Source organism: Leptonotus elevatus, chromosome 1 (genome assembly GCF_054856555.1).
Source record: "Leptonotus elevatus isolate MCC_2025b chromosome 1, RoL_Lele_1.0, whole genome shotgun sequence".
Lineage (NCBI taxonomy): Eukaryota > Metazoa > Chordata > Actinopteri > Syngnathiformes > Syngnathidae > Leptonotus > Leptonotus elevatus.
In genome coordinates this window covers 5,769,046-5,786,372 of record NC_141239.1, presented here as the reverse complement: position 1 = coordinate 5,786,372, position 17,327 = coordinate 5,769,046, and the positions used below count along the sequence as shown (strand labels likewise).

General features: G+C 36.5%; 1 protein-coding gene across 3 annotated transcripts in view; it reads right to left on the bottom strand.

Moving 5' to 3' along the window:
* Positions 1–17,327, bottom strand: part of gpc5c (glypican 5c) — a 183,233-nt gene that overhangs the window by 89,059 nt on the left and 76,847 nt on the right. For 2 of the 3 annotated variants that reach the window (XR_015097391.1, XM_086098478.1), the window contains exons 4-6: positions 8,923–9,086; positions 5,369–5,425; positions 1,943–2,065 (exon numbers count right to left, since the gene is read on the bottom strand). Coding sequence is in view for 2 of the 3 variants with exons in the window: in XM_086098478.1 (XP_085954604.1) it covers positions 1,943–2,065; positions 5,369–5,425; positions 8,923–9,086 (344 nt within the window). In the remaining variant the exon portion in view is untranslated. The remainder of the gene's footprint in view (positions 1–1,942; positions 2,066–5,368; positions 5,426–8,922; positions 9,087–17,327) is intronic. The other variant, XM_086098492.1, reaches the window with a different exon arrangement.

Sequence of the window (17,327 nt, the reverse complement as noted above, 5' to 3'; positions counted from 1 at the left end):
TGAAAGAAGATCTAATCTTTCTTTTGGTAGGTTCCATGTATTTATAGCAATAGAACACAATATTCTGTGGGCCTTGCAAAAATCTGTCAAAATCCAGTAAAACAGCCGGAAGCGAAGGAGGTTGCTTCAGTGAAAATGGCTGGGAGTGAATTAGTTAAGGAGGAGGAGAGAATAACTTTAGGTGGGTTTCCATCCAACTATTTTCATTCAAATTTTCAAGAAAATAAGCCTGGATGGAAACGTTAGAAATAATAATTTAAAAAGGCTTAAAATTCAAAGTAACATTTTTACGCTTGCCCAAACATCAATGGGAGAGAACATCAAAGTGCGTCAATGTTGCGTCATAATGGCGCATATCTCTTTGATCCCTTGCTTTGAATTTGTCTAAATGTGGATAATAACTATGTCTAAAAATAGAATAGAATAGAAAATAGAATAGTGACTAATTAAAATGAATTTTTGTCAGACTTGACCTTGGCTTTCAAGGGTCACCCAAATGGCACATTTTCTTTTGCATGGACCCCTGCTTTGGAAAATCCTGCGTAAAATGCTCATTTTCTGTAGTATTATTGTCAAACTTGAATGGAATTAGGGAAGACCTCAAGCTTTCATATTGTCTTATTGTCTACAATAATTTTCAAGGCAGATTTTGTGAAAAATTATTAGACGAACATCAGATTAGTCTTTTTTTATTATTATTAAAACTTCTATTACTCAGCGCCAGTAGCACTTAAACAGATTTTGGGGAGAAAAATTCAAAGTGTTATCTTTAAAAAGAGACCAAAATTATGCTGATAGTCCAAATGGTTTAAGAACAGCTTCAAGTTGACTTTGGGTGCACCTTTTTTAGGCGTTTTCGGCATGTCAGGAATGGTAAGAGGAACAAAAATATTTCTGAAATTAATAAAAGAAGCAAACAATAATCTTTTAGCCAGTCAGCCAAAAGTGTCTTGTGGAAGAGAAACTCTCTCATATGGCATCCTCTCATGCTGCAGTCTCCTCTCCGCATTTTCACTAAATTTGCTTAAAGGGATACTTGACTAATTGAGCCATTTTCATCAGTAAAAAGTTTGTATTTTATCCAGAATGAATTTGATATCTTCATTATTTTTCATGTACAATGAATACCTTTAAAAACGACTTTTTTCACCTGCTGTCAACTGAAGATGACATCACATGTGCTGAGGAAGTAGGTAACGACCAATCATGGCTCACCTGTTTTCTGGGTTTGGTCAGCAAACTGAGCCATGATTGGTCGTTACCTACTTCCTCAGCATAGGTGATGTCATCTTCAGTCGACAGCAAGTGGAAAATAGGTTTTAAAGGTATTAATTGTACATGAAAAATAATGAAGTTATCAAATTAATTCTGGACTTTTTACAGCTGAAAATGACTCAATTAGTCAAGCATCCCTTTAAAAAGTTCAAAACATTTGGTTGGAAACCCTTTTTTTGTCATAAGTGTTGGACAAACAGATCCAGTCGTATTCATTCTAGTCATTCATATCGTCAAGTTATCCGGCAAGAACGTGTTTCAATCTCTGTATTGGAGCATTCAACTTACCAGATTCAGGAGAAAATTTTGTCATGGCAAGGAAAGGGCAACTTTAGGCAACTCATATTTTTCTTAACCTGATTTACAAGCATTTATACTTTCTGTTGACAACTTATTCCATTTGCGCTGCAGCATAACAACTAAATGCCGCTTCACCATGTTTGCTTTGAAACCTGGACTCCACTGATAGACCCAAGTCTGCACACCTCAGAGCCCTACTGGGTTTGATATACAATTAGCATTTCCTTAATGTATTCAGAACCCAAACCACTCCGTGATTTATAAAATAAATTCTTAAGAGATCATTTTATGACATCAGAGTCCAACTAAATGAAAGTGTGTACATTCCTACTCATGTCCAGCTCAGCGTCACATTCCGGGATCTTACCTCTCCACCACCTCATCTCCGCTCCAGCATGTGGCATCATCCACCACGTTCTCTCCTTCGCACAGCATCTCCGGGAGCGCTGAATAGAAGGACTTGTAGCGCTGCAGGTACATCAGGAAGTCCCTGAGGAGGTGCAGAATGTGAGCGACACATACAATCGCCAAGACACATAAAATCGTCAAGACACATAAAAATCGTCTAATATGTGATTTTGGAGATGGAAACAAAATTTTGAAGGACGTATAATTACTTCTCGTAAAATCTTGTCACCGCATATACTGCTTATTCACCTCATCTCAATCCAGCTACGATGACTTTCTCTGTTTGCTTTCCATGGGAGGCTTGACGTAGTCATTCAAAACCCGGTAGAATATATATTCCATAACTGATGCGCTTTGAAGACCTGTTTGTCTACACTGACGGCATGAAATTCAGAGCAATCCAAGCAAACAAAAAGGACAATGAAGATGAGCGATAAAAAGGTTCAAATGCTCCTTCAAAAACACTACTGGCGGCAATTATTTATGTGTCTCCTCCAAAGGGTCAATGGAAAGCTGGACATTTTATGGCAGTAACATGACCCCCGCCCAACCAACACTCCCCCGTGTGAGGTGGGGTGCATTTCACAGCAACTGTCGGCAGTGAAGCCTCATTTGGCCCTCTACTGGTTGCTAAGTGACCCGACAATGGAGGTTAAGATTAATGTTCCGCAGTCTACAAAGAGCTGTCTCATTCCATTTGAACTTCGGACCGTCGAAAAGTTGAACTGAAGCCAAGTGGATTTCTTCTTTGTTGACATTTCGCCTTAAATCCAAATGGCGTGTTTCCTTCAGAAGATTCCACTACTGTGGATTAACCTGTTCGAATGAAACATACTGTAGCAAGCACAATGATCATTTTGGACTTAAAGTCGCTGTAAAGTGAAAGTCAATATGTCTCTTAGATTTGTGCCAAATGTGAACAATTAAAAAATAATAATAATAAAAATAAATAAATAAATAAATGGCAAATTATTTAAAACTTGAGAAACTCGCTCTTGAATGCTGTTGGCATGTCTGCTGAACAATTAACTCATTCACTGCCATTGACGGCTATAGACGTCAAAAATTCATTTGAACTGTTTCTATTAGTTCAACATTTTTTCCCCACTTTTGTTAACAAGAGTATGAAAACCTAGATTTTTTTTAAATTGTATTAGAACAGATATACAATTTGTGATTAATCGTGAGTTAATTCTGATTACAAATTTTAATCGCCTGATGCCCCTAACTTTTAATAATCTTTTCTTTAAAAAAAAAGAAAAAAAAAGAAAAGATTATTAAAAATTTGGGTCATCAGGCGATTAAAATTTGTAATCGTAATTAGTCGCATGACTTCACTAGTTAGCTCACGATTAATCACACATTTTATATCTGTTCTAAATGTACAAAAAATAATCATTTCTAGGCTTTCATGCTCGTTAACAAAAATGGGAAAAAAAAGGTAAACTAATAGAAATAGTTAAAATGACAGAAAAATGTGTTTATGTTGTTTAGGATAGCAACTTTCTTATTTCTGTAAATAATACATATATTAACTATACGAGCTGAAAAGGAACCCCGACTGTCATGACAAGTTTGCTTTATATTATTTATTTGCTTGTTTCTAACATAACTATGAGGTTAATTTTTCAAAAATCATTTACAGTTGAATACATTTTGTAGAAACTTTATTTGGACGTACGCACGTACGTAGTGACGTAGCAATGTGAAACGCATATAAAGAAAGCAACGTAAACCTCCGTTAGTGTTCCTAAAGGGACGATTAAAACTCTTGAATGTGTCTGGTGAACGATGAGAGCACGACGTGGGGGATGGCGAGTCTCCCGATGTTTCTTTAGGAACGCTACGGAGGCTTACCTTGCTTTCTTTATAGGAGTTTCACATTGCTCGGCAGAGAGCCTGCCGCCATTCTACGTCACTACGCACTCAATGCGTTGCGGCGTAAATAACAATGGCGTACGTCCAAATAAAGTTTCTACAAAATGTATTCAACTGGAAATTATTTTTGAAAAATGAATCTCATAGTTATGTTCGTAACAACCAAATAAATAATATAGAGCAAACTTGTCAAGTTTGTGCCAGATCGCTGCTGATGTGAATGAAGGTGCTCAACTTTTTATACAGTGAGGGAGGGATGATCCCTCCCGAATGCCGAAGTGCAACATCGGGCACCAGTTTAGCCACGCCCATAAAAAAAACAAATGTGGAAAATTAAAATGGTAAAAAAAAACAGTTCAACGCTATATCTCAAGCATCGGGCTGATTTCTTGTACCGCCAAAATAGCCGATATTGATTAATAGTAGCCATGGAGGCCGATCACCAACATTTGGAGCCGATAACCATTTGCAGTAAAAGGGATAATATTGGCACTAAAAGTTTTAATACTACAAACTTCAACACTTTGTTGAAAATGTAAGCATATCGTCGTTGCTATGTGAAAAACTCCTATGTCCATTTTTTCCATTTTTTTAATTTTGGTTTTTGGGATGTCTGCATTCAGTTTCACACCAAAAACATAAAAATAAAAAATGGACATAAGTGTTTTTCACATAGCAGCGATGATACGTTTGTAAAATAGTATTTCAGATTTGCAACTTGTTGCAGGTTTTTAGTTAAAAAAGAAAACAAATAATAATAGTGCCTTAAAGTTTTCTTGGGTAAATGAAGACATTCAGTGTATAACTGAAATGTTAATCTTTCTCTTATTTTTGTGTTCAGTTCAAGCAAAAACAAAAAGTTCAGGAAGTTCCCAGAATTTGATTCTGATGCTGTGTTAAAATAGCCAAGTTTTAAATTGATCTCTTATCGGCCATTGCCGATATAAGGCCGATGCTTATATGCTTCCAAATGCCAAATATCTGTGCCAATAATAGAATAGAAATGTATTTGTCTGTTTCAAGATAAAAACAGAAATTTGTCTTTAAACAGCTTTCAAATTGACTTTCAATCGACATCCACTTTAGATTGGTCAATAATTTGTCAAACTGAGACCCACATGGGTGCACTGACCAATTTGATAGATTTGTGAAAAAAATATTAAAATGACCAAATTGTAACATAGGAGGTTATGGCAATGTACAATGGCAATCTCAGAAATCACTTTACAGGGTCCTTAAGTTTGTGTTTAGTTTGGACAACAACCTTGATTTTATGATTGAGGAATGCTTTTTTTTCAGAGGATGTATTTTCATTGTCCCGTACCGAATCAGTAAACACACTTCTCCAAAGGTTTTGAAGACATTAATTCAATAGCGCAGTTCAAATGGATCTTTGACGTGTATAGCCGTCAATGGCAGTGAATGAGTGGTTAAATTTTTTTTTTTTTTTAAATATAAGTTGCAATTTAATAAAAGTGTGTGAGACATTTTCCGGATGCATGCTTACCTAGAGAGTGTTCTCAGATTATGTTTATTGTTCTTGGAGGGTTTCAGTGGGGGCGAGCTGGGAGTGATGGGAGTTGGAGTCCGGGTGAAATTGATGCAAGCAAGGAGGATGCAGGGGGAAGTGAAAGGTTTGGCGAGAGACAGAAAACAGAAACAAAAGCACATCATGACATCAACATGGTGAGGAGGAAAAGACAACCATGCACATGCAGAAATACATCCATTAACAATCCCGTCCGTCTCCTCGCATTATGACCAACTTTAAAAAGATTCTGTGCTGGAGTAGTGGTGCAACGGATCATTGTTTCGTGGTCGGTTCGGATCAGGCCCCCACGGAAGATTGGTTATGGGAGCATTTTGGTCACTTGGGGTGAAACAAGTCCTCAAAGATACAGGATTTTTTTTCTGCCTCTTTTCTCGACACTATTCGGACATGTCATGGAAGACCACGCCGCCTACGCTAAGGCTAACTTCAAAATAAAGTTGACCAAATAATACATTGACGGTAATAGCCTTAGTAGACCTTTACTTTGAAGTTGGCCCGCGTCTTTTAGACTTTTAGGATTTCTTTATTTTGATTAACATCAAAGTTGCGACCAACATCAACACAACGCTATCCCGAACTCATATTTAAGCGCTAATTTAGAACAATCTGCGGGCAGTATTTTATTTTGAAATGGCGTGGTCAGAACCATCAAAAAGCCGAAAACGGGTCACAATACCGCCTAGGGTTTAAGAAAGTGCGAATTAATTACGCCGTCATTGTATGGCAGAAGCCTCCGACGTGAGTGGCTAGCAGCTAGCTGTTAGCATTATCAACGAGGGCCTGGCTGGTAGCTGCAAATGAGTTTGACAGCTGGTACCTGGCTTACTTTAATTCTTTTTCAATATTCTGGACCAAGGCTACTTTGTAATTCACTCTCCATGTTTAAAGGAAGGGAATGCGCCTTAAATTGCACTTTGAGGTTGTTTCATTATTAACTCATTCAAACGTTTAACTCCAAATGTCAAACATAGCCGTTTCGATTTTAGAAACACAACTTTAAGCCATTAATAGCCTACCTTGTTATTTTACACATGGACCATGTATAAAATAAGAATGTTTCTACCTCATATTGCACTTAAAGTTGTGTTCCTAAATCCTAAATGGCTATATTAAGACATTTTGAATTGTCCTTAAAATGTAATTGGAAAAAGTGTTTTACAAAATAAATGAAGACAAAGTACTATTTATTTATTTTTTGCTGATCCGATCTGTGACTCAAATCCTTGATCCGATCCGAACCGTGACTTTTGTGATCCGTTGCACCTCTATATGCTGTAGTCTTTGATTTAAGCTAGTAAAAAAAAAAAAAAAAACACATACAAAAGTGCACTGTTAAATGTCCTTTCTGAATTTATATTTCTTCCCGCCGAAATGAAACGCAAATGTTGCTCTGTGTTCTTTTTCGGCAGCGCAGTCACGGCCTGTGAAGTGGTCAGCTCCCACACGTGCTCTGGTCAGCGTTGGCAGCCGACGCGGAGCTCTGGATTGTGTTGCCATGAATGATGCTGGCATTGCCAGGCGAGGCCTGTCAGTTTGGCCGGCATCAAGCGCAGTGATTCATGCTTCGGGACAAGGTCAGACAGGCAACGCTGGCAAATGTGTGTGTCCTACTATTTCAATTGAGGCCAGCTGGTGTTAAGATTCGGCGGTATGGCTGTCTGGGTAAACAGGAAATAGTTGGTTTGTTAAGATTAAGCTTGAGCCCACACTGCCCATAGGCCGGCAAAGCGGTGCCAGGGGAGGGCGGCCTTAAAGGCCAGGTGGAGGGCACGCGCCAGTGTAACGTAGCGGAGGATGAAAATGATGGCTGTGTGTTTTCAAACATTTGTGTCTAGGGTTGATCAATTGTGTGTGACATTCCAGCGAAGACAAACTTTTTGGGGGAATTAAAAAAAAAAAGAGTATGCTGAGACTAACGGTTCGCACTTTTAGTCATGGATACTCAATGTGTACAACTTTTCTGTTAATCAGTGCACGTATGTTTCATATGACATAACTACTGTATAAACGAGCTTCAAATGTGTAACTATAACACTATAATGTATTTGTTATATACAGTAAATGGCCGATATATCTTTTTTTTAACATGATCATCTCTTTATATATATTGGTGTGCTCGATTAAGGAAAATAATAATAACCCCGATTATTAAAAAAAATATATTAAGACAAATAAAATTACTTGAAACACTATAATTATGTAAGATTTATTGAATTAGTCATTTTAAAATAAAAATAAAAAGTGCAATATATGAATTTAAACAACTCAAACTCAAATTATTTATTTATTTATTTTTGTTTAGGATCATGCAAATTTTGTAATTGCGGAGTGTAATATTTATTGCACAGCCCTAACAGTAAGTTATATAACAATTACTTCTGTCCAACAAAAAACAAAAATCATGACACAATTCAGGTTAAAATTTTACAGCCAAAGCTACGTCGTATTCAAATGTTGCAATTTGGAGGTCAACCAAAATGTTCTGGAAAAATTAATGTAAGCCTCAAAATTTGGGCTACAGCGATACAACAAAGTACAAAGGAGGAGGACAAAAAGAAGAAAAAGAAGGAGGAGAACAAGAAAAAGGAAGAGGAGAAGACGAAGTAGAAGAAGTAGAAGAAGAAGAAGTATAAATTGTAGAAAGATTTGTTTCATTCGATTATTGATCATATTGACCCTAAATTCTGTATTTTCTGGAAAAATGTACTGTTTGGTTTCTGTAATAGTGACAATGAACAAAATAAAGAAATGTTTCTAATAAACTTGATAATCATTTTGGTGAAATTTCACATACACAAATCAAAAGTTAGTCATTCGAAACGTTTGTTTTTAGGTTTTTGAAATGGAAACCAAGCAGTACATTAATACTATATTAAGAACTGTCAACAAGGAAAGCGATGAGAACTTTGGCTTTATGCTTTTTTTGCTGGAATCATCTTCAAGTTTTTTATTTTTTTGCCTGTTTGTTAATTTTTTTCTGTATTAATAACTACTTTTTACTAGTGAAGTCATGTGATTAATTACAATTAAAAATGTTAATCGCCTGACGGGCCTAATTTTTAAAGATATATTAAAAATAAGGGGCGTTTAATCATAATTAATCGCATGATCATTTTATATCTGTTATAAATGTACAATAAAAATAATTCTAGGTTTTCATAAAAAATGAAATGAAATGAAAAAAATGTTAAACTAATAGAAAGAGTTCACATGAATCTTTGACGTCTATAGTCGTCAATGGCAGTGAATGAGTTAACTTTTATTTTCTTATATGTTTAATAAACCAAACCAAAAAAAAAAGAACGTCATCAGAAAAAGTGGTCACATGATACGGCGTACAGTTTGGAGGAGGCTGCTTTTTTTTTCTTCACAATTACTAATTATAGTATTAACTATACTAGGTTTGAATTGTTGCCATTGAAATAAACGTTCAACGCTCATCCTTTGCCTTTCTATTTTTTTCCCAGATGGAATCGACATTGACTTTCCAAATTCCTCCTTTGTCGTACCTCCTCAAATGGGCGAGCTGCCCACGCCACTGCTCCGGCAGAGGTTTGAAAGGGGCAGCAGAAGGAAGCGGAGTTGATGAGGTCCCACTGGGGGTCGTGACCTCCGGTCCGGTAGGCCGCATGCCGGTGGGCGCCCGGGTCGTCAGGCCACACACCTTGTCTACCTGCGGGGGGACGCAGAGAAAACACGCCGACACACTTGTTAGGCTAAGAAAACACAACGCAGCAGGGGTGGTGGAGCTGCGGCGGGTGACTTCCATAAACCAGCTGACACCTGCTCACTTGAGAGCGCACAACTTGACGCTTAAGGCGAATTCTAACACTGGTTGATCCCTTTTGAGAGGAGTTAAAATGTTGCGCAAGACTGAGTCTAAAAAGAGAAACAAAAAGCGGTCGAGGAGGGAGTCGCTGCAAGTGCTGACAGTAAAACGCAGAACATTCCACTACCTCATGGAGGTGAACGCATGTGCAGTTGGCAGTGGGGGCCAGGACCTCAAGTGGGCTATTAAACCGGGGAGGGGGGAGGGGGCGGGGGATGGGGGGCATCTGCACCAGGGTCAACGAGAATGGAGGGGAATGGTTTCTCCAAAGCAAAATCAATGACATCTCATCTGCTTAAAAGCCTCTGGTTAACATGATTTAGTGCTCTTCAATTAGGGAGAAGGACAGCGTAATGATTCTTACACTCCTTAGTGGGTGAATGCTGACACGGGCGATACGTTTTAGGGAAGAATGCTAGAAAGGCTACTTAGTGTCACTGTACCAAATTAGGGTCACAACCGAGTATGGGCATGTTCATCGATTCAGAAACCACCAAGAATTCTGTCGATTGTGTGGAAAGCATGTGGATTGTGAGCCTTGATTGAAGCAGTTAACTCATTCACTGCCATTGACGCCTATATACGTCAAAAATTCATTTTAACTATTTTTTTATTAGTTTAACATTTTTTCCCACTTTTGTTAACAAGAGTATGAAAACCTAGAATTTTATTTATTGTATATTTAGAACAGATATAAAATGTGAGTTAACTAGTGAAGTCATGCGATTAATTACGATGACAAATTTTAAATCGCCTGACGCCCCTAATTTTTAATCATCTTTTCTTTTTTATTTTCTTTTTATTTTAAAGAAAAGATTATCTTAAATTTTTTTTTTCTTATAATTGTTTTTTAAAGAAACGATTATTAAAAATTAGGTGCGTCAGGTGATACATTTTTAATTGTAATTAATCGCATGATTTCACTAGTTAACTCACGATTACATTTTTTTTATTAAGAATTAGGGGCGCCAGGTGATAATTTTTCAAAATTTTAATTAATCGCATGACTTCACTAGTTAACTCACAATTAATCACACATTTTATATCTGTTCTAAATGTGCAATAAAAAAATCTAGGATTTCATACTCTTGTTAACAAAAGTGGGAAAAAATGTTAAACTAATAGAAATAGTTCAAATTCATTTTTGACGTATATAGGCGTCAATGGCAGTGAATGAGTTAATACAAATTGAGTTCACTATTTGGCTGCAACGAGCAGAGGCGCCGTTGGTTCAAGTTGTCTCACGCAGACCAACATGAATGTTGATCTACATTCAAGAAAATTCTGAGAGATTATTTCATGCTAAGTACTCAACTACTGCGGAGTCACCGATACAATACCAATTACCACTAATACTGATACATAACATTTCTGAAAAAAATACGACAGAAAATGTAAAAATAAACAAAAATACACCAAAAAAAACGACAGAAACTTTTAAAGAACAAAGCATTTTTTCCCTTAGAATTTCTGGGGGCGGGGGGATTGTTTTTAATTCTGCATGAAATGAATGACAATCTTCTCGTCTTCTGATTTCTAATATCTAGTTCCTGATCATAAAATAGGCACAAGATGGCGGCTGATATTGGTATTGGCCACTGTCGCAAGTACTGATACCTTGAAATAAGAGCAGGTAGCGGGCCTATATCAATACCTGTTATCTGTACTCGCCCCCCCCCCCCCCCCCCAAATTTTTTTTTTTGACACAACAGCAATCCATGAATTGACCAACTCCAATAAAGGAAAATGCAGTCAAATGCCCATCTCGAGTTAGAACATGAAAGAGTGCTGCACTTTAACTGGTGGAAAACAGATGGGATAAAAGAGTTATATAACAACCATATTTAACCAATTGCCACTTATTGACTAACTTGGACAGGGACAGTCATTCCACTGTTGCATGCAATAACATCAGTCACAAGAACATTGTAATAGTTTTCAGTTGATTCAAATCTGAAAGACCCCACACGACGGGGGGGGGGGGGGGGGGGGGGGGGGGGGAACGCCATTGTGTGGTTTACCGCTCTCATAGTGTGGTGTACTCCAGATGCTAAACATAGCACACCACACAAATCCCTCAAACCAGATGGCGGTTGTAGTACCAAGACTGACCTGTGAGAGGCAACATTGGCATCCAGACAGCCAGAAAATATGAAGAATAGAAGAAGATGAAAGATTAGGAGCTCGGTTCACTGTTAGCTTAGCAGGTAACTACATAAGGTAGCATTTGTTATTTTTAATGTGGTGAATGACTTGGTAGACTACAAACATTTGACATATCTATTCAATTTTTCCACGTCACAATAACGAAGTCTTTCGCTCAGCATTGATAAGGATTTGTGAATGTAAACTTTGAAATGGTTTAACACAAGTGTGTTATAGATAACAAAAAAGTACCAAAATAACGAAAACTAAATTTTAAAAATATTTTTGGGTGAATGAAATAAAATCTAAATTAAAATGATATTTAAAAAAAAAAAAGTAGAAATAATCTGACATTGCTAAAATTAAACTATGAAAATGCCCTTTGTTTTTGTCAATTAATATACATGAACTTTCAGGGTTCATTTCAAGCATTCTAATTTCGGTATTGCTATACGTAAATACAGAAGAAGGAAGGTCGAACAGTCATTTGAGAATTGTAGTTTGCGTGACTTCTTTATACAGTGCTTTCGACCTTTTTTTTCTTTCATTTTTCTTGCACTCCACAGACACGCCATACATTAAAATAATAATAATAAATATATATTTGCTTTCAAAACTATTTCACACTCATCTATTCTTAAGACGTGAGTTCGACAGATGCCTCCTCATAACAAAACCACGCCATCGGCATCGTCACTTCAGTTTTCACTTTTGAACTCCCCGTGTTGCTTTTTATTTTTCCTTGTCTTTTACTCCCCTTCAGTCTTAAATCCTCGCTCGAGGCAGACACGGGGCACGGGTAAGGTTGTTTTATTGCATTAACCTTAACCCCCACCGGACCCATAAAACACTCACATGTGCTGGAACGGCTTCCAGCCACACATGCGAGTGCCACACGTGCTCATGCAAACATTCCGCAAATGCACATACATACACATAGCATTGTGGCAGCGAGAAAAGATAGAACATAGCAACTGCTCGTCAATGCAGCCTATGGAATCTGCACGTTAAGCCAAACCTGCTCTTTGCATGTGTTGCGCTGCTCGATTGCCTCTAAATAATCGGCACATGTCGGGGACATTTTGTTTACTGGCAGGTATATTACTATTTATAGCATGAAAAGCAACATAGTTGATTTAAATACTTAAATCTTAGTGTAATAAAAACATACAGGTGAGATGTGAGAGTGTGAATCAATGTTTACAAAGTAGGGTTGTCAAAATGAGTGTGTTAATTTTGAGTTAATTTAAAGTTCCTTTAACGCCACACATTTACTGGGAAAGCCTGTATAGTGGGGGAATTCCAGTCGCAACGCAGCAGACACGTCCGCGTCAAAATTTAGCAGTAATAAATTGAATAATAATGCATACATTTGTGGAGACTGGGGTCAAGTTGTATTTTACAATTTGAAAAATGTGCGGAATTTCACAAGTTACTTCATGTTAAAGATTAGATAGCTCTTAATACGAAAAGAAAAATGCACTGAGCTGTCGCCACCGTCTTACAAATGCAATTATGCCATCTAGTGGCAGAAAAATGACCTCAACACAAATCAATATCACTCATTTTTACCGTAAAGTACATCTTTTTAATTTAAACTCAATTTTATGAATTATTATGAAATTACTGTCTAAAATATATATTTCTATTAGTTTAACATTTAGTTAACATTGAGTTAACTCGTTAAGTCATGAAATGAAAAAATTGTATTCGCCTGACACCCCTAATAAAACGTTTAAAAGAAACAAACAAACTGGTAATTCAAATTCCAATTTAATAATATGGTTTACCGATTTACATTACCAAATCAAATTTGAATTATCTTTACCACAAAGTCTGAAACAATTAATTGAATAACTTGAATAATAAAATTACAAAAAGGGTGAAGCTAATTCTTTCATTCTCACACTTAAAAGTTCAGTGCAATGCATCTACTGCAAAATAGAACAAACTACCATACCACGACAGCACATCTAGTAATGACAGTACAAGATAACCATGTTAGCTAATTCAACGTAGCCTACCGCCCCGCTAGCATTTTAATGGCGCCACAAGCGGCCAAGCATAAACTGGTGCACTTTCAACTCCTACGTCAAACAAACTCTAACAAAATAAACACGTGATAAGCAAATTCATACAACTGACGCCAAGGCACTCATGCCAGCTAGCTAACAATTAGCCAGTTAACAGCTAGCCACTAACCTGTGTTCGCGTTACTTATTTATTTGATGGGAAAAATCTGGATAATAATAAAGCCTAAACATATTTGATAGCGTCAACCATTGCTAGGGTCATATTTAGCATCTCATCGTAATGCTGGGGCGGCCTTGGTTTTTACGACGGTGCCGATAAAATAAAACGGAGTGAGGTGGCAGAAAGTCTGAGAAAAACAACACGCTTTAACATAACAGGATGATAAATAGGCAGTCTTGGATTTGTGTCCACTGACTCCGGGACACTGTTTACCTCTCAAAGTGTTTGTGAGTTTTTGCGCACATTTACGAGACAAAAAGCAATATTTTATATGCTTCTTCTAATCCATATCGTTTCTCGCCTGTCATCGTGTGACACTTTGCTATTCTTAGAGACAAAAATGTAAACATCCTGGAAAAATACGACTGTCACCAGGAGGTCATTCCCAGTTCTGTTTGAACTAGCGCCTTATTTTTACAGCGAGTGCAAAGAAGCTCTGCTTTGGATGAAGCAAGAGGAGATCGGCCAAAGCCTGGGCAAGTAAAACTAAATACAAATTGTTGATGTGCCTAACAAAACATGTGAAGATAAACAGAATGCAGTGTCTTTGCAGGAAAAATATACAAGCTCCTTGTTATTGGCAGGGTTGTAATAGTTTTGGAATTTTCATTAGAATTAGTTGGGGGGGTTCGGATCGGGATTTGTTAGTTTTTATTAGCTTTACTTTGAAAATGCTTTGTTTTAATTTATTTTGTATTAGTTTTAGTATTAGTTGTTTTTTTTTATGGGAATTTTTGATGTGCAAGATTACAAAAACATCTTGGTAAGTTTTTACAGTAAGTACTGTGTCACAGCAAAAATAATATTTTAAAAGCACTTTCTAATTTTTTTTTACATTTATTTCTTAAATAAAGCTAGCTAATAAAGCCATCCCTTGTTTTCCAAGATGCCAACTTCTGAACTGAATTTGGGGCTTGAATTCCTGTTGAGAAGTATTAAGACTATATCCATTTTTTTCTTCTTATATGAACCGAATATATATATATATATATAAACACAATGTGTAAGGGGGGAGAATGTTTGAGTGGAGGAGCCATTTGGACAGTGTAGCACTTCCGCCCTTCCCTGCTTTGACAGAACGCACTCGGTAAGCGCCGGTGTGAGCGATGAGCAGAGAGCTAGGTCGCTACCCCTCTCCAAGACGTGTCCACTCTCAACCCCTGTGAGAGCCAAGAGCCCGAATTGATGCCGTGTTGTCACTTGGAGTGACTCCAAGCCACTTCATCTTTTGATGTGAGGCGTATTTTATTCAGCAACTCCAGAAAATAGCTCGTTAAGTGCAACATCGATATCGTCTCCTGGTTTGTTGCAGTAAATCAGTGTCACTGCTTCATTGCAGTAAAGCATCAGCGTCACTATACAATGCGCATCCAAGAACTTAACAAAATAAAAGCATTCAACGTCATTCAAAATAGTCACTATAGCACAATTTAGCAGTAATAAATTAAATAATAATGCATATATTTGCGGGGACTGGCGTCAAGTTGTATTTTACCATTTTAAAAATGTGCAGGATTTAGCAAGTTAATTCATGTAAAAAAATATTTTGATAACTCTTAACATGAAAAGAACACACCGATTTTGAGTTGCGGTCATTTTACAATGCGCATCCGTATTGAACTTAACAAAATAAAAGCTAAGTTGTGCAAAGGAGTAATTGTAACACAATTTAGCAGTAATAAATTAAATAACAATGCATACATTTCTTGGGACTGGGTTCAAGTTGTTTTTTTACAATTTTAAAAATGTTCAGAATTTCACGAGTTACTTCATTTGAAAAATTAGTCAGCTCTTAATATGAAAAGAAAAATGCACTGAGCTGTCACCATTGTCTTACAAACGCAATTATGCCATGTAGTCACAGAAAAATGACCAACACAAATCAATGTCACACTCGTTCTTTTTTTTCAGTAAAGCACATATTTGTCATTTTAAAACAATGTTATGAATTGTTATGAAATTACTGTATCAATGACTAATATATGCAATCATGTTTATATTACGTTAACATTTCTTCCCACTATTGTCAACAAGAGTTGGAAAAATTTGGGAAAAAATTATGCACATTTAATTGTAAATTTAGATACAAAGTGATTAATCGTGAGTTAATTATTGAAGTCATGCGATTAATTATGATTAAAAGAAAATCGACTGACATCTCTAATATACAACTCTAAGTATAGTTTTTTTTTATTCAACATGGTGATCTAGCTTGTATCCAAAGCCAAATGCCTCCGCGCTGAATGGTAGTTGCTACGGAAGCCCAGCGGCGCAACACCGCGGGTCTCAGGCTCAGCAACAGGAAAAAAGCCAGGAACGTCATTGATCTACGTAAACAGAGTAACAGCAAATCCAACTTTGAGAACCGTCAAAATGACTGCTCTGGGAGATCTAGTGTGTTAGTTTTCGTTTTTTTAAAAGCATTTTAATTTCATCTCGTTAAAAGTACAGTGTGCATTATTTAGTGCCATCTAGTGGTAAACTAATAGAATGTAACGATTTTTAAGCATGCACAAAATGGCCCCTCACAGAGACCACACTTGACAAGCCTACCACCAATTACTGCCAATTATTATTTGGCATGAGCGAGCGAGCAGCCTGGCGAGAAGGAGTTAGCCGGAGCAGTTAGCCAGAGCAGCTAGCTCATTCACTGCCACCAATCGTTACATTCATTTAAACAATTTCTATTAGTTTAACATTTTTTTCCCACTTTTGTTAACAAGAGTATGAAAACCTAGAATTTTTTTATTGCACATTTAGAACAGATATAAAATGTGATTAATTGTGAGTTAACTAGTGAAGTCATGCGATTAATTACAATTACAAATTTTAATCACCTGACACCCCTAATTCTTAATATATATATTTTTTAATCGTGAGTTGACTAGTGAAGTCATGCGATTAATTACAATTACAAATTGTTATCACCAAATTTGTAATAATCTTTTCTTTTAAAAAATAAAAATAAAAAGAAAAAAATATATTTTAAGATAATATTTTCCATAAAAAATATTTTTTAATAAAAAAGAAAAGATGATTAAAAATTAGGGGTGTCAGGCGATTAAAATTAGTTATCGTAATTAATCGCATGACTTCACTAGTTAACTCACATTTTATATCTGTTCTAAATATACAATAAAAAAATTCTAGGTTTTCATACTCTTGTTAACAAAAGTGGAAAAAAAAAGTTAAACTAATAAAAAATAGTTTAAATGAATGTTTGACGTATACAGGCGTCAATGGCAGTGAATAAGTTAACGACGAGCCCCTGAAAAACAAACTACATTCGCGAATTTGTCCTTTGGGTATCCGTAGCAGAAAGATGGCGGCGAAACATGTAGCAATTACTAGACCTATGATTATGTGTACGTTGGTGTGATAGAACTGAATTTTTGTTTGCATATTATTGAAATCAAGTGTTTAAAAAAAAAAAAAATTATATATATATATATATATATATATATATGATGAGTTAACCACTAGATGGCGCAAAATTTTACACACTGTTCTTTCAATTTTAGTTTTAATGATGTAATTAAATTCCGTGAACTAAAATAACCTTGCTTCTGGGTTAACCAGAGGAACGCTGCTCACTTAAATTGTCTCTCACGACTACATAATCCCGAGGACCAATCGAGCGACAGCTTGAATTACGAGCAGGACAAGAAGCCGTCTATAAATCAATTA